This window comes from Manihot esculenta, chromosome 9 (assembly GCF_001659605.2).
Source record: "Manihot esculenta cultivar AM560-2 chromosome 9, M.esculenta_v8, whole genome shotgun sequence".
NCBI classification, from domain to species: domain Eukaryota; kingdom Viridiplantae; phylum Streptophyta; class Magnoliopsida; order Malpighiales; family Euphorbiaceae; genus Manihot; species Manihot esculenta.
Window position 1 is genome coordinate 23510162 of NC_035169.2, and position 25321 is coordinate 23535482.

The 25321-nt window shown below is 43.2% G+C and overlaps 1 protein-coding gene across 1 annotated transcript; it reads left to right on the forward strand.

Annotated features, from left to right (window-relative positions):
• LOC110623235 (ATP-dependent 6-phosphofructokinase 2) lies at positions 1–24764 on the forward strand. Its single transcript, XM_043960158.1, is given in 4 exon segments — positions 1–125; positions 22904–22975; positions 22977–23346; positions 24027–24764. Coding segments are annotated over 4 exon segments (1305 nt in total).
• The last annotated feature ends 557 nt before the right edge of the window (positions 24765–25321 follow it).

The window sequence follows — 25321 nt, forward strand, 5'->3', positions numbered from 1 at the left end:
ATGGACTCCACCTTGCACTCATGGCCGAGCCACACGCCTCACATGTGCAAAAGGCAAGCATGGGACACATGCACATGGACTCGCTTCAACGCTCACTTCACGTGGACCAAGCTCCCGCCAAAGCTGTAATACCCGGCTAGACCCCGGTACCGGAATTCCTACTGTCTGGTGGAATCTCGGGTGTCGAAAACCTCTAGAAGGGTGAAACCATGTTTTTACAAAATGTTTTAACGTATTTTATGTTTTAAGCAAGAAAGAAAATGAGTTTTTTTCATGAAAATAACCTTGGAGGAAAACTCAGGTTCGGCCGCCGAACCTCAAGTTCGGCCGCCGAACATGCATGCGCTTTGGGAGTGCTTTAGGCCCCTGAAGGCATAAGAGAGAAATCCAGGTTCGGCCGCCGAACTTCATGTTCGACCGCCGAACATGGCATGCATGCGAAGGCACGTTAGGCCCTCGAAAGTGGCCTGGCCAGCCACCTATAAAGGGGTCCCCTGTCCAAAACGAGCGAGCTTTTCTCCCCATTTTCGGCCAAGGTGAGTTCTTCGCCGTCCCTCGTTGATTTTGAGTTTCTTCCTTCGAGTTTTCATGATTTTCATGAGTTTTCAACTTGGTTTTGAAGATTTTCGAGCAAAGAACGAGTTTTGGGAACTTGGAGACAAAGGGTTGATTTCTCCTCATCTCCAAGCTAGGATCGTCTTTCCTCTCGATTTTCAAGAGGTAAGTTTAGATCCTACCCTTCTTGTATGTTGTAAGCAAGTTTTAAGATGTTTCATGGGGTAGAAATGCATGTGTTAGAGTTTATGCATGTTGATAGTGTTTTTGTGAGTTTATGAATAATGTGAGTTGTATGTGTTTATGTTTTGTGCCGCCGAAAGTGACTGAGTTTCGGCTCTGGAGGGACTTTTGGCTCTCGGTTCAGGACGACGGGTGGGGATAGACGAGGAACGTCGCTGCTATCTTGAAGCTTGATTTTCGGCAATTTCAGGCTCACCAGTGCCATCTCCAACTTGTAGATCAATTTCCCTACCTCCTTTGTTAATGTCTTTGGATTTAGAACTTTTTGTGTCAATTTCAATCGGTTGCAATGGAGAAAACCTCCTATTAGTGAGCTCTCTGCAATGCTAAAAATGAAGCTGAATTGTTATGTAAATATGATTTTAGCCTTTTCCAATTTAGATTTCTATTTAGTGGTACTAATAGAGTTTTGATGATAGAAGGAACAACCATGCTTTCAACCAGCTATGATGGAGGCCATCTCTGATTGTTAAGCTCTTAGTGGTTCTCGAAATGGAAATAATGAAGATAAATGTTATTTTAAGCTTTTCCACTTCAGATCTGTTGCCTCTACCCCAAATTTACCATGTCTTTGTATTTATTTTTTATTTCCTTCTCTATAGGATTTGTGTTTGTTTATAGGTTGTAAGAGCTAAAATGTTCCTCTATTCTGAAATTTTATTTGATTTTATTTTTATGATTATGTGATTACAGGTTGTTCTAATTTTATTTTTGTGAGAATATGATTACAAGTTGGTCTTTATTATTAATTTTTGTTCAAAGATTTTATATGATAACAATGTTCCAGCTAAGGATCCATTTGATTCATGGAAAAGGTTTTCAATAAAGAGTATGGTAGAGTGATTACCTCTTATGCAAATGATGTGATAAAACTCTTCCAATAGGTGTTTGATCATGATATTGGGCAAGACAAGAGACTGAGAATAACAAAAGTGCATTTAATTGAGCTGGAAGGAGAAACTTGGAAAGAGATGGAGTTAAGACTACTACCATCCCTTTACATGTTGAAGATTAAGGATAAGAAGGACAGAGGAACTCTTACAATAAAGGTAGACATATAAACAATCATATTTTGTGTCTTTGTGCTTAAGATATTGTGCTTCAACTGATGTCGTTATCAGTGAGAAAATCTTACACTTATAACTTCTGTAATACCCGGCTAGACTCTGGTGTCGGAATTCCTACCGTCCGGTGGAATCTCGGATGTCGAAAACCTCTAGAAGGGTAAAATCATGTTTTTATGAAATGTTTTCATGTGTTTTATGGTTTTAAACAAAAAGGAAATTGAGTTTTGAATGAAAAAGACCATGGAGGCATTTCCAGGTTCGGCTGCCGAACCTCAAGTTCGGCCGCCGAACATTGGATGGTTTAGGGGGGCAAGTTAGGCTTCCGAAAATTTCACAGGTTCGGCCGCCGAACCTCATGTTCGGCCGCCGAACTTGCATGAGATGTGGGGGCATGTTCGGCTGCTGAAAGGTGGTTTGGCCAGCCCCTATATAAGAGCTCCATGGCCGAAACGGGGGAGTTTTCTCCCCATTTTCAGCCACGGTGAGTTCTTGCTCTCCTATGGTTCGTTTTTAATGATTTTCCTCCGATCTTTCATGTTTTAACGAGCTTTATGTTGATTTGAAGAGTTTTGAACAAAAGAGCAAGTTTTGGAGACTTAGAGACCAAAGAGCGGATCTCTCCCATCTTCGAGTTGGATCGTCTCTCCTCTCGTTCTACAAGAGGTAAGAGTAGATCCATAGTTCCTTTCATGTTTTAACTGAGTTTTATGAGGTTTTATGGGTAGAAATGCATGTGTAGGTTTATGTGGAGTTTATGGGTTTACTGTACGTTTATGAACAATGTATGTTGGATGTGCATGTTTGATGTGTTGTAGATGGGGTTTAGGATAGTTTGAAGCCCATAGGAGCTTGTATGCTTGAGTATGCATGTTGTAGAATAGGTTTATGCATGTTTACGTGGTTTGGGAGCCAATGTGCACAAGAGGGAGCTGAGTTTCTGCCCTTTGGTAGAACTCAGGTTCGGCCGCCAAAAGGACTTTCGGCCGCCGAACCTACCTGTGGTAGCTTGTTTCGACTGCCGAACCTACCTGTGGTAGCTTGTTTCGACTGCCGAACCTACCTGTGGTAGCTTGTTTCGACTGCCGAACCCTGCCTCCGAAAGTTGGACTTTCGGCTCTGGAAGGGAGTTTCGGCCGCCGAAGGTGCCCCCGAACATGCATGAGTTTCGTCTCTGTACAGCACTTTCGGCCGCCGAAGGTGCCGCCGAAGGTGCATGGCTTTCGGCTCTGGAGGGACATTCGGCCGCCAAACCCGCCGCCGAAAGTGCCCTGTTTAGCCATTTCTTACATGTTTTCTATGATTGTTTTGAGGTGTTTTAGGAGGTTTTTTGTGGAGTATTTTTAGAGTCATGTTCATGTATGTTAGGTCCCTCATTTGAGTCCACCTGTGTAGGTTCGGACCCGAGGAACCGAGGACCTCAGCAGTGAGATAGCTGCTTCAGAGTCTTTAGAGCTTCAGCCAGAGGTGAGTGGAATAACTCTTTATGTTTTAAATCAAATAATGAAAGTTTTAGCATGATTCACGCATCATGAATGCCATGAGATGTATTAGGTTGTTTGCATTAGAATTCACGAATATGTTGCATTGCATAACAGTATGATGATGTGGATGAATGTTGAATGATCCTTTAGTCCTCGTATGTTATGGTATGATGATGATACGGTATGGAAAGACCAGTGAGGCCCATTCTACGCCCCTGGCACTATGTTAAGAGAAAGACCAGTGAGGCCCATTCTACGCCCCTGGCACTATGGAATGTTATGTTATGTTATGTTATGTTATGTTAAGAGAAAGACCAGTGAGGCCCATTCTACGCCCCTGGCATGATTGGACTATGTAGAGGACTATTGGTGACAAGTTCATCCTTGATGTGATTTGTTTGTGCTGTGTTGCATTTCATGAAAGCATGAAATATAAATTGAATGTTTTACTATTCTGATCACTGGGCTTTATAGCTCACCCCTCTCCCTTAACCCCTAGGCTTGCAGGTACAGGGTAGACCAGGAGGTCAGCAGGAGTAGAGTTATATTGTTGTAATAGCTAGGCGTGGACATGAATATGATGTAATGTAAGAGTACAGTATAGAAATGTAATGTAATGATGTTATTGACCATAGAGTGGTGCTTGACCCTAGTATGTTGTTTATCCCTTTATGAGTACATGATCTTTTTATTGATGTGTATGTTTAACCAAACTTAATGCATGATTATGTCACCCCATTGGAGCTTTGAGGAGGACTCCAAGGTGGGTTTAATGTTAATGTCTATGTATAGTGCATGCACAGGTTGAGTTTGGTTTATGAATGAAAAGAAAAGTTTAAAATTTTTATGTATGTTGTTGGTCATGTATGGGATTAAACAGGTTCACAGGATGTATGTTAGGCTTGCCACGGCTCCTGGCGGCCTTAAGCCGATCTGGATCATAGCGCCGGTAGCGGTCCGATTTTCGGGTCGTTACAGAGTGGTATCAGAGCCCTAGGTTCATATGGTCGAACCTAGAGTGTCGGGCTCATAAAGGTTATAGAAGGTCAAGCACAATAGGAAAGATCATGTCCACTAGGATAGGATGTTGAGTCCTGTCTAGTATGATGATGTGAAATGCCATGATGATATGCATGTGCATTAATGCTATGATATGTATGATATGTATGTGATGCAGGTTCATGTGTTTCCACATGAACCATATGATGCTGATGTTCTATGTGATGTGTGCTGTTTTCAGAAAACAGAATGAGAGAAACTCGTCGATCTGCGCGATTGACTGGAGTACCACCTCAGGACGAGGGCACTGATGCCTGTCCTCCAGCATTGCCTAGGGCAATGTCAAGTAGGTCCAGCAGAGATAGAGCAGTAAAAGACCCTAGAAGGTCTTTGGATCTGGGAAGAAGCAGATCAGTAAGGGGAACAGTGCAAAGGGATATGTCAAAGGATGTGGGGGATCAGATGGATATGGATCAGAGGAGGGATGGCAGTCTCGGAGTAAGTATGTCGGAAGAGGGAACGGGAGAGTCCCAAAGAGGCACCCAAGCCTCGGGATTTGTTCAGCCACCTTACTACCCACCCTTTTCACAAAATCCCGGGTATTCGATGGGAGGTACATCGGATTACCCCAGTTTTAACCCTTATCACTCTCAGATGCCATACCCACCTTTCTACCCACCGTACCCACAGTACCCTATGTACCCACCCCCATCTTTCTATCCAGGTACAGCAAACCCTACCCCAGGGGATGCTGCACCTCCTCCACCACCAGCAGCACCTACTGTCCCAGAAACCCAAATGCCTAAACCTAGCTCATCTGAGGGGAGCAAGGTCAAGATGACCCATTACATAAAGCTGGGTGCTCTCCAGTTTGAAACCTGTGATGACCCGTTTGTGTACCTGGAGAGGGTCAAGGTGATTACAAATGAGATAGGAGCTAATGACAGTAGAGCCATTCAGATGGCTGGGTTCACACTGAAATGCAAGAAGGCCCGAGAGTGGTTTAAGAATTATGTGAACCCGAGGTTGGACAGCCTATCATAGGAGGAGTTTGCAAATGAATTTGCAGGATGGGCTTTCCCTGACAGTTCAAGAGAGTTGAAGATGATAGAATTCGAGCAGTTGAGGCAATCAGAGGAGATGAGTGTAGATGAGTACGCAGATAGGTTTTTGGAGCTGTTGTCGTTTACAGGGCAAAACCTGGACATAGATCAAAAGAAGTCAAGGAGGTATATCATGAGGCTCCATTCCAGGTATTCCTCCTTGATCCAGTCAGCAGAGAGGGAGAGTTTCAATGCCATAGTGGATATGGCTCAGAGGATGGAGGCTAGTGCAATCATCAAAGGGAAAGTCAAACAGTCAGTGGCACAGCCTTCTGGTTCCAAGACCCCCGGTGGGGCAAGATTATACCCTTCTTCTCTGAGTTCAGGCAGTAAGAGGTGGAGCAGTACCACCAAGAAGTCAAAGAAGAACAAGTTCTGGAACAAGATCAAGTCAAGTCTGGGATTAGGAGGTGGCTCGAGCTCATGTGCAGATAATGTAGTATGCAAGAAGTGTGGGAAGCCGCACAAAGGAGTATGTTTGGTTGGGACGTCAGCCTGCTTCAGATGTGGGCAGGAGGGACACATGGCACGGGAGTGTCCTAGAGCAGCTTTTATGACACAGCCCCAGCATACAGCTTCTGGTAGTGTGGCACAGCCAGTAGCTCCAGCCGCAACTGTAACGACCTCAAAATGGACCGTCACCGGCGCTAGGATTCAGGTCGGCTTAAGGCCGCCAGAACCCGTAGCAAGCCTGCTATACTCTCTGTGTACCTGTAAATCTCATACATGATCATACATTTTCTATGAAAATAAAGACTCTTTTCTGAACCAAGGCTTAACCTGTGCATGCACTATCTCTGTACTCAGTACTCTGTACCCCTGACTAGAGCTTGCTCTAGATAGGTTGTTTCATACCTGTTAAGCCTGGTTTTTCACATACTCTGTAAAACATATACATATACAGATCATGTACATAAACCAAAGATTTACATTACAAACCACTAAGGCAAGCACAACTCTAACTACATATACAACTGATAAAATACATGTCCACTTTAAACGAATACAAGTCTCAGTTTCTCTTTCTGAACTCTTCTGGACTTTCCCTCTGTACACTGTACACTGAATCCTGCAAGACTGGGATTAAGGGAGTGGGATGAGCTCTATAGCCCAGTGAGTAGAATAATAAAATCAGTCATAAAATATGATCTCATGGAATGCGTCATAACACAGACAAGCCACATCAAGAGTAAACCTGTCACCACATAGCCTCAGTAACTTCCGTGCCAGGGCGTAGAATCGAGCACCTGGTCTTCCTGTCATATATGTATATGTGTATAACACCTCTGTACTTACCATTGCCAGGGCGTAGTCAAAGGCTCCTGGTCTTTACTATACCTGCCAGGGCATAGTCAAAGGCTCCTGGTCTTAGCTCAGAGACTATTGGATCATTCAGCATTTACTCACACCAACAATTAATAATGCAATGCACCATATTTGTGAATACTAATGCAGTCAACCTATTTGCATAATCATGATGCATGAGATATGCTAAAACATTTCATTGTTTCATTAAAAACACTAAGTTTAGTTCCACTCACCTCTGGCTCTGGACTGACTCTGCAGGATCAGTAAACTCTGGAGCAGTACTCACTGCTGCTCTCTCTGGTTCCTCTGGTCTGTATAAACACATAAAGACTGAAATGAGGGACCAAACTACCTTAAATGAACTACCCAAGAATCCCTTTAATCTCACTCTAAAACTCATGCAAAGCATGCAAAAGAAAAGCTGGACAGAACACTTTCGGCGGTAGGTTCGGCGGCCGAATGTCCTCTCCAGAGACGAAACTCAAGCACCTTCGGCGGCACCTTCGGCGGCCGAATCCCCCAAACAGAGCCGAACATGTAAAAACACTCGGGGGCAAGCTGTGGCAACCAAGCCACCATGCAGGAGGTTCGGCGGCCGAATGAACCTTCGGCTGCCGAACCTGAGTTCATCCAGAACTCAGCTTCAACGGCAAACCATCTCCTTCTTCCCTTCAACTTCTCAAAACATGCATACTTCAACTAGTCCACACACATATACTCAATTATATGTTCACAGGGGTCCAAAACTATCTAATAACCCCAACAACCAAATCAAAATAACACATAAACATGTATACATGCATAACTCATCAAAACTACCATTAATAACCTAAGCATGCATCTCTAACCAAATCTCTACAAAACTTCTGTAAAACCTTACAATAAGTTCAAGATCTTCACTTACCTTCTATAACCAAGAAGCTGAACGATCTGAACAAAGAAAAATGGCTCAATCTCTCTTCCAACTCACTAAACTCAAAAACTTGCTTTTACACTTCAAAACCTCCAAAACCTTTGAACACTTAACCAAAATCCTTGCATGAACAGCCTAAGCACTTGCAGATGAGTCATAAGAGGCGTGGCCTTTCCCATGGCAAGATTCTGAGGCCACCAGCTGTCCAAAATAGTGACTCAGCTAACTGGCCACCTCAGCTTCGGTTGCCCAATCACATGCAAAACCATGCAACATTCGGGGGCCGAACCTGAACTTCGGAAGCCGAACACTTTCGGCGGCCGAACTTACCTTCGGCGGCCGAACTTGGCTCAACTGCCTTAGGTTATTTCAACTCAAAACTCACTTCCTTTAACCTTAACACATCAATACAAATCACACCACTTAGTAAAACATAAATCCTACTTTTTTATAGAATTCCGACACCCCGAATTCCACCAAACAACAGGAATTCCGGTGCCGGACTCTAGCCGGGTATTACATTCTCCCCTCCTTAAGAACATTCGTCCTCGGATGTTCCTAAAACAAACAATAATCAAAATAAAAGGAGGAAACGAACCTCAAAACAGATGTGGATACTGCTGGAGCATAGACTCCCGTGTCTCCCACGTGCACTCTTCTAGGTTATGGTGGTTCCACAACACTTTCACCATCGGAATCTCCTTGTTCCTTAGCTGTCTGATCTGTGTGTCCAGAATCCGTACTGGCTGCTCTACATAAGTGAGATCCCCTAGAATCTCCACATCAGGCTCACTAATAACCTGATCCGGATCTGACACAAATTTCCGTAGCATAGAAACATGAAACACCGGGTGAATCCTCTCCATAGGAGTAGGTAAATCAAGCTTATATGATACATTTCCGATCCTCTGTAAAATCTCAAAGGGTCCAATGTATCGTGGAGCTAACTTACCTTTCTTCCCAAAACGAACCACTCCTTTCATTGGAGACACTTTTAGCAATACCCAATCTCCCTCTTGAAACTCTAACAGTTTCCTGCGAACATCTGCGTAGCTTTTCTGTCTACTCTGTGCTATTCTGATCCTCTCTTTGATCACAGGCACTGTTTTCCTGGTAATTTCTATCAACTCTGGTCCGGTAAGAGCTTTCTCTCCTACCTCTTCCCAACAAACAGGTGATCTACACTTCCTCCCATATAATGCTTCATAAGGAGCCATCCCAATGCTAGCATGATGACTGTTATTGTAGGCAAACTCCACCAAAGGTAGATGCTGCCTCCAAGAACCGCCAAAGTCTAACACGCACATTCTGAGCATATCCTCAATGGTCTGGATGGTCCTCTCTGACTGCCCATCAGTCTGTGGGTGGAAAGCAGTACTAAACTCTAATCTCGTGCCCATAGCACTCTGCAAACTTCGCCAGAATCTGGAGGTAAACTGAGGTCCTCTGTCTGAAACTATAGACACTGGGACTCCATGCAATCTTACTATCTCATCCAGATAAACCTGTGCCAACTTATCCACAGAATAGTTACTCCTAACTGGAATGAAATGAGCAGATTTCGTGAGTCTGTCCACAATCACCCATATCGAGTCTATCCTGTTGGACGCTGCTGGTAAGCCCACTACAAAATCCATAGCTATGTTTTCCCATTTCCATTTTGGAATCGGCAGTGGGTTAAGCATTCCAGCCGGCTTCTGATGTTCTAACTTCACTCTCTGACAAGTCTCACAGGCTGTCACAAACTGCGCCACTCCCTTTTTCATGGCTGGCCACCAATACACTCTCTTTAGGTCTCGATACATCTTGGTGGCTCCTGGGTGAATACTATACCTTGCATTATGAGCTTCCCTCATAATGTCTTCCTTCAGACTGCTATTATCTGGTACACAAAGTCGATTTCCAAAACGAAGGATCCCTTTGCTGTCAAATCTGAACTCTGCACCGTTGCCTGACTGAACAGTCCTGGCAATTTTCATTAACTCAGGGTCCTCGTGCTGTCTCTGTGCTATCTGCTCCAGAAACACTGGTGTCACTCTCATCTGTGCTATCAACGCACCTGTACCAGACAATTCTAGCTGTAATCCCTCCTCAATGAGCTTATAAAGCTCCATCACTATTGGTCTTCGCTCTGCTGCTATATGAGATAAACTGCCTAGTGATTTCCGACTTAGGGCGTCTGCCACAACATTCGCCTTACCCGGATGATACTGGATCTTACAATTATAATCACTAAGCAATTCTACCCATCTTCTCTGCCTCAAATTCAGCTCCCTTTGGCTCAAGATGTACTGTAAACTTTTGTGATCAGTGAAGATCTCGCATTTAACCCCGTAGAGATAATGCCTCCACATCTTGAGTGCAAAGATAACTGCTGCCATCTCAAGGTCATGGGTGGGGTAATTCAACTCGTGCTTCTTTAACTGTCTAGAAGCATAAGCAATCACCCTATCCTGCTGCATCAGAACACAACCCAATCCCACTCGAGACGCATCACAGAACACTGTGAACTCCTTATCACTAACAGGCAGAGCTAGCACTGGTGCTGTAGTCAATCTCCTCTTGAGCTCCTCAAAGCTCTCTTCACACTGGTTTGACCAGATAAACTTCTGGTTCTTCTGAGTCAGTTTGGTCATAGGAGCTGCTATCTTGGAGAAATCCTGTACGAACCTCCTGTAGTAACCTGCCAGTCCCAGAAAGCTTTTAATCTCAGTCACTGTCGTGGGTCTGGGCCAGTTAGCTACAGCCTCTATCTTCTTGGGATCTACCTCAATACCATCTGCTAACACCACATGGCCCAAGAAAGAAATGCTCCTCAACCAAAACTCACACTTCGAGAACTTGGCATACAAACCATGCTCTCTCAGTGTCTGCAAAATTATCCGCAGATGATGGGCATGCTCTTCTGCATTTCTGGAATACACTAAGATGTCATCAATAAAAACAATCACAAAGTGATCCAGAAACTCACTGAAAACTCTATTCATGAGATCCATGAATGCGGCAGGGGCATTAGTCAACCCGAACGGCATCACTAAGAATTCATAGTGCCCATATCTGGTCCGGAATGCTGTCTTAGGTACATCTGTCTCTCTGACTCTCAACTGATGATATCCGGATCTCAGATCTATTTTAGAGAAACAACCTGCTCCAGCTAGCTGGTCAAATAAATCATCAATCCTAGGCAAAGGATATCTATTCTTGGTAGTGACCTTGTTTAACTGTCTGTAGTCAATACAAAGTCTGAGGGATCCATCCTTCTTTCTGACAAAGAGTACTGGAGCACCCCAAGGTGAGGTACTAGGGCGGATGAAACCCTTATCTACCAAGTCCTGCAACTGTTCTTTTAACTCTTTTAACTCTGCTGGCGCCATCCTGTAGGGAGGAATAGAGATAGGTCTGGTATCAGGCAGCAATTCTATTTCAAACTCTATCTCCCTACCAGGTGGTAGTCCTGATAAGTCGTCTGGGAACACATCTGGAAACTCTCGAACAACTGGTACTGTAGCTGGTTCCCTAACCTGACTGTCTAGCTCTCTCACATGAGCTAGAAACCCCTGACAACCCCTCCTAAGCAAACGACGAGCCTGAAGGGCTGAAATCAGACCTCTGGGTATACCTCTCCTATCTCCTCTGAAGACACACGCTGACCCATCCTGGTCTCTGAGACTCACTACCTTGTCTCTGCAGTCCAAGGTAGCACCATAGGTAGATAGCCAATCCATCCCTAGAATGACATCAAAATCCGTCAAATCTAGAACCACAAGGTCAGCTGGAAGGCATCTACCCTCTATGAATACTGGACTGAAACGACAGACTGACACTGCCACTGATGGGTCGCATTTGGGTCCACTGACCCAGAGAGGATACTCTAACTCAGAACTGATCAAACCCAATCTCTCTATGGCTCTCGAAGCAACAAAGGAATGAGAAGCACCGGGGTCCATCAAAGCATACACATCAGAACACCCAATGATGAGATTACCTGACACCACTGTGTTCGATGTATTAGCCTCCTCCTGAGTCATAGTGAAAATCCGTGCTGGGGCTACAGGATTTCCACCTCGGGAACCTGCTGCTGAAGTAGAGGCTGCCCCTCTCCCTCTACCTCTACCACTACCCTGAGGTATAGCTGAAGCCACTGGCTGCCCTACTGGCTGTGCTACACTGCCTGAACTCATCTGCTGGGAAGGTGCCACAAAAGTCACCTGAGGACACTCTCGAGCAATATGCCCTTCCTGTCCACATCTAAAACAAGCTGTAGATCCCAACTGACAAGTTCCTCTGTGTGGTCTCCCACATCTCCTACATGCTGGAACAGCTGTGCCAGAGCTTGAGCCACTACCCATTCCCAGACCTGACTTGACTTTACTCCAGAACCCTTTCCTTGTTCCTCTCGCTCTATCCCATCTCTTACTGCCTGTAGAACCTGAACTGGGGGCCTTAGAACCCGAAGCCTGTGCCTTTGACTGTTTCTGAATATTGGCACTAGCTTCCATCTTTCTGGCTGCATCTATAATAGAGTGAAAACTCTCCTTCTCTGCTGGAAGGATCAAAGAAGAATACCTAGGATGAAGTCTCATGGTATATCTCCTCGCCTTCTTCTGATCAGTATCATAGGCCTGACCCACGTACTGAAGCAGATCTAGGAACTTATCTGTGAACTCATCAACAGTCATCTCATCTGTTTGTCTCAACTGTTCAAACTCAATTATCTTCATCTCCCTGGAACTATCAGGAAAAGCCCACCCTGCAAACTCATTAGCGAACTCTCCCCACGACATACTGTTCATTCTGGGCTCTATATAGTTCTTAAACCATTCCCGAGCCTTCTTACACTTCAGTGTAAATCCTGCCATCTCTATGGCTCTACTGTCATCTGCACCCAACTCATCAGTAATCATCTTCACAAATCTCAAGTACTCAAACGGATCATCTCCTGTATTGAACTTAGGAGCATCCAATTTAAGGTACTCAGTCATCTTTACCTTACTTCCAGATGAACTAGATGGAAAAATTTGGGCAACAGGGGCTACTGGTTCTGTTTGTGGTGGTGGAGGTGCTGGTTCAATTATTTCTGGGTGTGCTGCACTTGGATGTATAGGGGAGGGTGGATACATAGGATATGGTGGATATGATGGGTAATAGTGAGGATATGGCATATATGGCATGTATGTAGGATATGGGTCAAAACGAGAGTATTCCGACATACCCTCCATCGGATACTCTGGATCCTGAAACAAGGATGGATAACCATAACCTGAGGCCTGAACGCCTCCCTCAGATTCTCCCATACCTTCATCCATAGACGGATCAGTCTCCATGGCCTCCCTCACTTCTTCTGATCCACCTCCTCTAACTACCCCTCTTCTGCTCTCGTCTACAGACCTTCTAGGGTCTATTGACATGCCTTCCCTGCTAGATCTCTGAGACCTTGCCCTTGGCAATGCAGGAGGACGAGCAGCTACTCCCTCACTATCTGATGGGACTTCAGTCAATCGAGCTGATCGACGAGTTCCTCGCATCTTAACTCTGTACAACAACACATACTATAGCATATCAGCACATAAACACATATATCTTACTCAGCAAAACACATGCATATGCATCTCATAGCATCAAAAAGACAGGACTCAACATCCTATCCTAGTGGACATGATTCCTATTGTGCTTGACCAACTCTAATATCTATGAGCCCGACACTCTCTCTATAGGTCCGATCATATGAACCTAGGGCTCTGATACCAATCTGTAACGACCCCAAAATGGACCGTCACCGGCGCTAGGATTCAGGTCGGCTTAAGGCCGCTAGAACCCGTAGCAAGCCTGCTATACTCTCTGTGTACCTGTAAATCTCATACATGATCATACATTTTCTGTGAAAATAAAGACTCTTTTCTGAACCAAGGCTTAACCTGTGCATGCACTATCTCTGTACTCAGTACTCTGTACCCCTGACTAGAGCTTGCTCTAGATAGGTTGTTTCATACCTGTTAAGCCTGGTTTTTCACATACTATGTAAAACATATACATATACAGATCATGTACATAAACCAAAGATTTACATTACAAACCACTAAGGCAAGCACAACTCTAACTACATATACAACTGATAAAATACATGTCCACTTTAAACGAATACAAGTCTCAGTTTCTCTTTCTGAACTCTTCTGGACTTTCCCTCTGTACACTGTACACTGAATCCTGCAAGACTGGGATTAAGGGAGTGGGATGAGCTCTATAGCCCAGTGAGTAGAATAATAAAATCAGTCATAAAATATGATCTCATGGAATGCGTCATAACACAGACAAGCCACATCAAGAGTAAACCTGTCACCACATAGCCTCAGTAACTTCTGTGCCAGGGCGTAGAATCGAGCACCTGGTCTTCCTGTCATATATGTATATGTGTATAACACCTCTGTACTTACCATTGCCAGGGCGTAGTCAAAGGCTCCTGGTCTTTACTATACTTGCCAGGGCGTAGTCAAAGGCTCCTGGTCTTAGCTCAGAGACTATTGGATCATTCAGCATTTACTCACACCAACAATTAATAATGCAATGCACCATATTTGTGAATACTAATGCAGTCAACCTATTTGCATAATCATGATGCATGAGATATGCTAAAACATTTCATTGTTTCATTAAAAACACTAAGTTTAGTTCCACTCACCTCTGGCTCTGGACTGACTCTGCAGGATCAGTAAACTCTGGAGCAGTACTCACTGCTGCTCTCTCTGGTTCCTCTAGTCTGTATAAACACATAAAGACTGAAATGAGGGACCAAACTACCTTAAATGAACTACCCAAGAATCCCTTTAATCTCACTCTAAAACTCATGCAAAGCATGCAAAAGAAAAGCTGGACAGAACACTTTCGGCGGCAGGTTCGGCGGCCGAATGTCCTCTCCAGAGACGAAACTCAAGCACCTTCGGCGGCACCTTCGGCGGCCGAATCCCCCAAACAGAGCCGAACATATAAAAACACTCGGGGGCAAGCTGTGGCAACCAAGCCACCATGCAGGAGGTTCGGCGGCCGAATGAACCTTCGGCTGCCGAACCTGAGTTCATCCAGAACTCAGCTTCAACGGCAAACCATCTCCTTCTTCCCTTCAACTTCTCAAAACATGCATACTTCAACTAGTCCACACACATATACTCAAGTATATGTTCACAGGGGTCCAAAACTATCTAATAACCCCAACAACCAAATCAAAATAACACATAAACATGTATACATGCATAACTCATCAAAACTACCATTAATAACCTAAGCATGCATCTCTAACCAAATCTCTACAAAACTTCTGTAAAACCTTACAATAAGTTCAAGATCTTCACTTACCTTCTATAACCAAGAAGCTGAACGATCTGAACAAAGAAAAATGGCTCAATCTCTCTTCCAACTCACTAAACTCAAAAACTTGCTTTTACACTTCAAAACCTCCAAAACCTTTGAACACTTAACCAAAATCCTTGCATGAACAGCCTAAGCACTTGCAGATGAGTCATAAGAGGCGTGGCCTTTCCCATGGCAAGATTCTGAGGCCACCAGCTGTCCAAAATAGTGACTCAGCTAACTGGCCACCTCAGCTTCGGTTGCCCAATCACATGCAAAACCATGCAACATTCGGGGGCCGAACCTGAACTTCGGAAGCCGAACACTTTCGGCGGCCGAACTTACCTTCGGCGGCCGAACTTGGCTCAACTGCCTTAGGTTATTTCAACTCAAAACTCACTTCCTTTAACCTTAACACATCAATACAAATCACACCACTTAGTAAAACATAAATCCTACTTTTTTATAGAATTCCGACACCCCGAATTCCACCAAACAACAGGAATTCCGGTGCCGGACTCTAGCCGGGTATTACAGCAACACAGGCCAGTGGCAGAGGCAGAGGGAGAGGGTCAGCCTCTTCTTCGGCAGGGTATAGAGGTGAAGGTCTATCAGCTCCAGCACGGATCTTCACCATGACACAGCAGGAGGCTAACACATCCAACACCGTGGTGTCAGGTAACCTCATCATAGGGTGTTCTGATGTGTATGCATTAATGGACCCTGGTACATCTCATTCTTTCATTGCTTCGAGGGCCATCGAGAGGTTGGGATTGATGGTCTCTGGGTTAGAGTGTCCCCTATGGGTCAGTGGACCCAAGTGTGACCCGTCAGTGGCAGAGTCAGTCTGCCAGTGTAGTCCAGTTTTTGTGGAGGGAAGATGCCTTTCCGCCGACCTTGTGGTTCTAGATTTGACAAATTTTGACGTCATTCTAGGGATGGATTGGCTATCTACCCATGGTGCTACCTTGGAGTGCAGAGACAAGGTAGTCAGGTTCAGATGTCAGGATGGGTCAGAGGTTGTCTTCAGAGGAGACAGGAGGGGTACACCTAGAGGTTTGATATCAGCCCTACAGGCTCGTAGGCTGCTCAAGAGGGGTTGTCAGGGTTTTCTAGCTCATGTGAGAGAGCTGGATAGTCATGTCAGAGAGCCCGCCTCAGTGCCAGTGGTCAGAGAGTTCTTAGATGTTTTTCCAGACGAGCTGCCAGGTTTACCACCTGCTAGGGAGATAGAGTTTGAAATTGAAATGATGCCTGGAACTAGACCGATCTCTATCCCTCCCTACAGGATGGCACCAACTGAGTTGAAAGAGTTGAAAGAACAGTTGCAAGAGCTGGTAGATAGGGGTTTCATCCGACCGAGTACCTCACCTTGGGGTGCTCCAGTGCTCTTTGTAAGAAAGAAGGATGGATCCCTCAGACTTTGTATCGACTACAGGCAGTTGAACAAGGTCACTACCAAGAACAAGTACCCGTTGCCAAGGATCGATGATCTATTCGACCAGCTAGCAGGAGCAGGTTGTTTCTCCAAGATAGATCTAAGATCGGGGTACCATCAGCTGAGGATAAGGGAAGAGGATGTATCGAAGATGGCATTCAGGACCAGATATGGGCATTATGAGTTCCTGGTGATGCCGTTCGGGTTAACCAATGCCCCTGCAGCATTCATGGATCTCATGAACAGAATGTTTAGCCAGCACCTGGATCACTTTGTTATTGTCTTCATAGATGATATCTTAGTGTATTCCAGGAATGCAGAGGAGCATGCCCATCATCTGAGGACAGTTTTACAGACTTTGAGGGAGCATGGCTTGTATGCCAAGTTCTCCAAATGTGAGTTCTGGTTGAGGAGCATTTCCTTCCTGGGGCATGTTGTGTCAGAATAAGGAATAGAAGTGGACCCTAAGAAGGTAGAAGCTGTGGCTAACTGGCCTAGACCCACTACAGTGACAGAGATCAAGAGCTTCTTGGGTTTGGCAGGTTACTACAGGAGGTTCGTTCAGGACTTTTCTAAGATAGCAGCTCCTATGACCAGACTGACTAAGAAGAACCAGAGGTTCGTGTGGTCGGACCAATGGGAGGAAAGTTTTGAGGAGCTAAAGAAGAGGTTGACTTCAGCACCAGTGTTAGCTCTGCCTAACAGTGAGGAGGATTTCACAGTGTTCTGTGATGCGTCCCGTGCGGGACTAGGTTGTGTGCTAATGCAGAATGAAAGGGTAATTGCTTATGCTTCTAGGCAGCTGAAGAAGCATGAGTTGAATTACCCCACACATGACCTAGAGATGGCAGCTGTAATCTTTGCACTCAAGATGTGGAGGCACTACCTTTATGGGGTTAAATGTGAGATCTTCACAGATCATAAGAGCCTGCAGTACATCCTGAGTCAGAGAGAGTTGAATCTGAGGCAGAGGAGATGGGTAGAACTGCTTAGTGACTATGATTGCAAGATCCAGTACCATCCGGGTAAGGCGAATGTTGTGGCAAACGCCTTAAGCCGGAAATCACTTGGCAGTTTGTCCCATATTTCAGCAGAGAGGAGGCCAGTAGTGAGGGAGTTCTTCCAGCTCATGAATGGAGGTCTACAGTTGGAGTTGTCTGGTACAGGTGCTTTGATTGCCCAGATGAGAGTGGCACCCGTGTTTCTGGAGCAGGTGGATCAAAAACAGCACGAGGACCCAGAGTTAGTGAAGATTGCCAGGACTGTTCAGTCAGGCAAGAATGAGGAGTTCAGATTTGACAGCAAAGGGATCCTCCGCTATGGGAATAGATTTTGTGTACCAGATGACATAGAGCTAAAGGGAGACATTATGAGGGAGGCTCATAATGCCAGATATAGCGTTCACTCTGGAGTCACCAAGATGTATCAAGATTTGAAGAGAATGTATTGGTGGCTAGCTATGAAAAGAGAAGTGGCACAGTTTGGGTCAGCCTGCGAAGTATGTCAGAGGGTGAAGCTGGAACACCAGAAGCCAGCTGGAATGTTGAACCCACTGCCGATTCCAGAGTGGAAATGGGAGAATATAGCTATAGATTTCGTGGTGGGATTACCGACAACATCCAACAGATTAGACTCCATATGGGTGATTGTGGACAAACTCACTAAATCTGCTCACTTCATCCCTGTCAGGAGTAACTACTCTGTGGACAAGTTGGCGCAGGTGTATGTCGATGAGGTTGTTAGGTTGCATGGGGTTCCTGTTTCTATAGTGTCTGATAGAGGGCCCCAGTTCACCTCCAGGTTTTGGCGGAGTCTGCAAAGTGCTATGGGTACCAGGTTGGATTTCAGTACTGCCTTCCATCCCCAGACTGATGGACAGTCAGAGAGGACCATCCAGACTATAGAAGATATGCTCAGAATGTGTGTGCTAGATTTTGGCAGTTCTTGGAGGCAGCATCTACCCTTGGTGGAGTTTGCCTACAATAACAGCTATCATGCTAGCATCGGAATGGCTCCTTATGAAGCTTTGTATGGAAGGAAGTGCAAGTCACCTGTCTGCTGGGAAGAAGTTGGTGAGAGGTCCTTAGCAGGGCCCGAGTTAGTAGAGATCACCAGTAGGGTGGTACCCATGATCAGAGACAGAATCAAGACGGCTGTGAGTTGGTAAAAGAGTTAGGCAGATATCCGCAGAAGACAGGTAGAGTTTCAGGAGGGGGATTTGGTATTGCTCAAGGTGTCTCCTATGAAAGGGGTGATTCGGTTTGGAAAGAAAGGTAAGCTAGCTCCATGGTACATCGAACCCTTTGAGATCTTGCAAAAGATTGGGAATGTATCGTACAAGTTAGACTTGCCTGCATCTATGGAGAGAATCCATCCGGTTTTCCATGTTTCTATATTACGGAAGTTCGTGTCAGATCCGGACAAGGTTCTTAGTGAGCCTGATGTAGAGATCCTAGGAGATTTCACCTATGTTGAGCAGCCAGTACGGATCCTAGACACTCAGATCAGAAAGCTAAGGAACAAGGAAATCCCGATGGTTAAAGTCTTTTAGAATCACCACAACATCGAGGAGTGTACCTGGGAGACACGGGAGTCTATGCTCCGGCAACATCCTCATCTCTTTTAAGGTTAGTATCTATGTGTTTTATGTGTATGATATGTTGTATGTATTGCATGTGCTAGTTGAGGAACATTCGGGAACGAATGTTCTTAAGGGGGGGAGAATGTAATACCCGGCTAGACTCCAGTGTCGAAATTCATACCGTCCGGTGGAATCTCGGATGTCGAAAACCTCTAGAAGGGTAAAATCATATTTTTATGAAATGTTTTCATGTGTTTTATGGTTTTAAACAAAAAGGAAATTGAGTTTTGAATGAAAAAGACCATGGAGGCATTTCCAGGTTCGGCCGCCGAGCATTGGATGGTTTAGGGGGGCAAGTTAGGCTTCCGAAAATTTCACAGGTTCGGCCGCCGAACCTCATGTTCGGCCGCCGAACTTGCATGAGATGTGGGGGCACGTTCGGCTGCCAAAAGGTGGTTTGGCCAGCCCCTATATAAGAGCTCCATGGCCGAAACGGGCGAGTTTTCTCCCCATTTTTGGCCACGGTGAGTTCTTGCTCTCCCATGGTTCGCTTTTAATAATTTTCCTCCGATCTTTCATGTTTTAACGAGCTTTATGTTGATTTGAAGAGTTTTGAACAAAAGAGCAAGTTTTGGAAACTTAGAGACCAAAGAGCGGATCTCTCTCATCTTCGAGTTGGATCATCTCTCCTCTCGTTCTACAAGAGGTAAGAGTAGATCCATAGTTCCTTTCATGTTTTAACTGAGTTTTATGAGGTTTTATGGGGTAGAAATGCATGTGTAGATTTATGTGGAGTTTATGGGTTTAATGTACGTTTATGAACAATGTATGTTGGATGTGCATGTTTGATGTGTTGTAGATGGGGTTTAGGATAGTTTGAAGCCCCTAGGAGCTTGTATGCTTGAGTATGCATGTTGTAGAATAGGTTTATGCATGTTTATGTGGTTTGGGAGGCAATATGCACAAGAGGGAGCTGAGTTTCTGCCCTTTGATAGAACTCAAATTCGGCCGTCGAAAGGACTTTCGGCCGTCGAAAGGACTTTCGGCCGCCGAACCTGCCTGTGGTAGCTTGTTTCGGCTGCCGAACCCTACCCCCGAAAGTTGGACTTTCGACTCTGGAAGGGAGTTTCGGCCGCCGAAGGTGCCCCCAAACATGCATGAGTTTCGTCTCTGTTCAGCACTTTCAGCCGCTGAAGGTGCATGGCTTTCGGCTCTGGAAGGACTTTTAGCCGCCAAACCCGCCGCCGAAAGTGCCCTGTTTAGCCATTTCTTGCATGTTTTCTATGATTGTTTTGAGGTGTTTTAGGGGTTTTTTTGGGGAGTATTTTTAGAGTCATGTTCATGTATGTTAGGTCCCTCATTTGAGTCCACCTGTGTAGGTTCGGACCCGAGGAACCGAGGACCTCAGCAGTGAGATAGCTGCTTCAGAGTCTTTAGAGCTTCAGCCAGAGGTGAGTGGAATAACTCTTTATGTTTTAAATCAAATAATGAAAGTTTTAGCATGATTCACGCATCATGAATGCCATGAGATGTATTAGGTTGTTTGCATTAGAATTCACGAATATGTTGCATTGCATAACAGTATGATGATGTGGATGAATGTTGAATGATCCTTTAGTCCTCATATGTTATGGTATGATGATGATACGGTATGGAAAGACCAGTGAGGGCCATTCTACGCCCCTGGCACTATGGAATGTTATGTTATGTTATGTTATGTTATGTTATGTTATATTATGTTAAGAGAAAGACCAGTGAGGCCCATTCTATGCCCCTGGCATGATTGGACTATGTAGAGGAATATTGGTGACAAGTTCATCCTTGATGTGATTTGTTTGTGCTGTGTTGCATTTCATGAAAGCATGAAATATAAATTGAATGTTTTACTATTCTACTCACTGGGCTTTATAGCTTACCCCTCTCCTTTAACCCCCAGGCTTGCAGGTACAGGGTAGACCAGGAGGTCAGCAGGAGTAGAGTTATATTGTTGTAATAGCTAGGTGTGGACATGAATATGATGTAATGTAAGAGTACAGTATAGAAATGTAATGTAATGATGTTATTGAGGATAGAGTGGTGCTTAACCCTAGTATGTTGTTTATCCCTTTATGAGTACATGATCTTTTTATTGATGTGTATGTTTAACCAAACTTAATGCATGATTATGTCACCCCATTGGAGCTTTGAGGAGGACTCCAAGGTGGGTTTAATGTTAATGTCTATGTATAGTGCATGCACAGGTTGAGTTTGGTTTATGAATGAAAAGAAAAGTTTAAAATTTTTATGTATGTTGTTGATCATGTATGGGATTAAACAGGTTCACAGGATGTATGTTAGGCTTGCTACGGGTCCCGGCGGCCTTAAGCCGATCTGGATCCTAGCGCCGGTAGCGGTCCGGTTTCCGGGTCGTTACAACTTCCATGTAAATTTGTCCATTATTTTCTGTTACATCGTCATCCTTAGAGTATTTTATAATTGATGATCTCAAATCCAATGTAAATGGTGGTTATTATAGTTTCATTTTTTAATGCTAATGGTTTAATGGTAAAAAGAAATATTATTCGACCATTATTGAGTTTGACTTGATTATTATGTAGATGAAACTGAATATTTCTTCTATGGAGAAATTTGACCTGGGGTAGTCCATATAAGCTCAAGCTTCTCTTCATTAAATGATTTCTTTTTTACTGGATTTGGACGGAAAGATGAATATACATAAGAATGATTGTTTGAAATGTATTTTTTTCTTATCTTCATTCTTCAGTTCTTAAAATCGGAGCCAACATTCAGATGTTCAATTTCTAAGTATGAAAAATACATATATGTTTGAGATGTGTTGACTAAAACGTTTGGATTATTTGGGTTAATAGGCCTATGTATACCAAATAGGTTTAAATCTACACATATATAGCATGCTTAATCTACAATCTCTACAAGAATAGGTGCATCATACTTTTTAAAAATTGGCTCATTCTTTAAAAAATCTTTGTTGATTAATTTATGCATGTTGACTTAATTCCATTTGCCATTCATGTTGAGCAATTATGCTCTCTTATATGCTATTCTGAGTTTATAATGGTATGATAATATATGTTTTTCTTTATATGATGTTACATCAGCCAAAAAGCCCTTCCAAATCTTAAGATTAGAGCTTCATATTAATGAAATTAGCAGTGGTATGTAATTGTTTTATAAGACAATTTGTAGACTATTTGCTAATTTTATTTCATATTGACTCGCGGTTGTCGAAGCCGGTCAAAAATAACCTTTCTGGTTATCAACAATTTACAACTGCAGATAGTGGTGAAGGATCGAATCCACAGAGAATTAATTACCTATTTATTTTTCTCAACAAGACCAATAAAATAACTGAAACAATGAGATAAACTAAAAATGAGATAAAAACTGAAAGTGGAATAAAAATAAATTGCAGTAAAAGTAAAATAGGGAGTTTGAAATTGATTTGATTAATAAACTACTAAAAGCAATTAAAATAAACGAATAATAAAATAAAAGAGAAATAAATAATAAGAAAGCTCTAGTTGAAGTATTGGATCCACTTTAGTCATTGGGATTGATCACAGACACTTTGTTCTTTTGGGTTGATTCAATAGATTAGTTATGGGGATGGAAGACGCTTCTCACCACCATTATCTCTCCTTATGATTAAACTAATTAGGGAACGTCTTCTAATTAATTACTAATTAACAAATTGCCAAGGAACGTCCTTGGGCCTTAGGCATTAAAACAATTGTCAATTGCATTAAGAAATAGAGAGATCCAATCCTAACTATCCAAACGTATGGAGATAACGCTAGATCATGCAATTTCCTTGGGTTTGATCCCAAGTGTTCTCATGTAAGAATAATCCAAGCAATTACGGACTTAAATTATACCACCCATCTGACGGCTTCTACATCACCCAATCAGACATCATCCTCCGCCAGAATCGACCTTTCTGGCAGCTTCTCTTCTTCCGCTTCCCAGCTTGCCTACCATCGGGCCGGTCCACGGAAACAAATCTTTTTTGATCCCAGTAGTACTCGGGCAGCCATTGTTACCTGCGGAGGACTTTGCCCTGGGATGAATACGGTGATCAGGGAGCTGGTGGTTGGGTTGTGGGAGCTATATGGGGTGCGTCAGATATATGGGGTGGTTTCTGGGTACAGAGGTTTTTATTCAAGAGAACCGATTGAGCTGAATCCGAAGCTTGTCCATAACTGGCATAAGAGAGGTGGAACAACTCTGCAGACGTCCAGGGGTGGCTTTGATCTCAATAAGATTGTTGATGCCATTCAAAATCGGGGATTTAATCAGGTTGGCTTCTACTTCTGGAGCTCTTTTTAATTCAACAAGCTATGTGATTTATGATAAGAGCCTTTAAGAAATTTAGAACAGAAGCATTTGTCTGCTATAACCTTTGCCTTCTTGTTATAGTTGATAACAGCGCTATGAAAAACAATGGCAAAAAAAATTCTAAATATTTGGTGTAATTTGTTTGGTCAAAGATAATATTTTAAACTTTATATATTAATATTTCAATAATGTCAAGTGATATGTGTCTATCATACGACAGAGATGTTGCCAGAAGCAGACAATAACGATAGTATTGGTCTTAAAATCAATGTTGAATGGTTTGACAACTTGCATTCTTGCATTAAGGTGATTGAAATTAAGCAAACCTCTTAAGTCGACTTCTTTCGAAATTTTTTATTCAAAACAAGGGCATAATGGTTAAATTTTGACCACTGAAAGCAGTTTTCTCGCCATCCATGAATGTAATTAATTAATTTGCCTTTAGAAAAGAAAAACCGGAAAGGCTGAAAGTGTAGTTTACTTATTCAATGGTTGCAATTCTGCAATATACATCAATCTAAACTATGCTCTTGATGAGCAATAATTGATATATACTTAGCAAGTCTAGTTTATGACTTTGTAATTATGAAACTATTCCAGTTGGGGTCTTTTCTTATGGCTGTATTAATACAAATGAACAGGTCTACATCATTGGCGGGGATGGAACAATGCGTGGGGCAGTAAAGATATTTGATGAAATTCGTCGCCGGAAACTGAACATTGGAGTTGCTGGAATTCCCAAAACTGTCGACAATGATGTAGGCATTATTGACAGATCCTTTGGATTCCAGACAGCTGTGGAGATGGCTCAACAAGCAATCAATGCAGCTCATGTTGAGGCCGAGAGTGCAGTAAATGGGATCGGCCTAGTGAAGCTAATGGGTCGAAGCACAGGCCACATAGCACTCCATGCGACTCTGAGCAGCCGTGATGTCGACTGCTGTTTAATTCCTGAAACAGAATTTTACTTGGAAGGAAAAGGAGGGCTGTTTGAATATCTCGAAAAGAGTCTCAAAGAAAACGGCCATGCAGTGCTGGTCGTTGCCGAGGGGGCAGGACAGGATATAATCCCAAGAACTGAAGCCCAGAAACAACAGAGGGATGAATCAGGTAATCCAGGTTTCTTAGATGTTGGTCTGTGGTTGAAATCAGAGCTCAAGAACTGGTGGTCTGGAGACCACCCGAATGATTTATTCACGATGAAGTATATCGATCCCACGTACATGATCCGTGCAATCCCTGCAAATGCCACAGACAGTCTGTATTGTACACTTCTTGCACATTCAGCTATTCATGGGGTTATGGCAGGATACACTGGATTTGTATATATATATGTGATATACTCTGAAAAGAACAGAGAAAAGCTTCAATTTTTGTAGGTGAAGATGCTGAACTGGGAGTCATTCTATGAAAAATAATAATAGAAGATGCTTAAAAGAAAAAGAAAGGTATCTTTAATTTAAAGGAATGAACATATATAATCCATAAAGTTGTTTGGCTGGGAGAATTTGCTAAGGATATTGCTGTTTGACACTCGCATTTAAAGAAAGAAAATAAAAAGGAAAAGAGAAAAGGATGGCTAAGCTCTATTAGCTTTGACAAAGATGGTGACTCAAGAGAGTCCAAAAACAAAGCGTCTACTTTTGCAAAACGGAGTCATTTTATGGTGGAACCGGGATTCCATATATGTTTAATTATATGAGATGGCAATACAAGTGTAACAACTAAGCTAAAAAAACCCTTACAATTTAAAAAATAAATCAATTTAAAAACATTAATATAACTAATTTTATGGAATTGATTATTTATTATTTAAAAAAAAATGAATTATATAATATGAATGGTAAGTGTATTTGAATAAATTTAAAAAATTTCAGATTTTAATCTTTTAATATTTATTTTAAAAAAATTAAAAATGATAAATTTTATTTTTTTA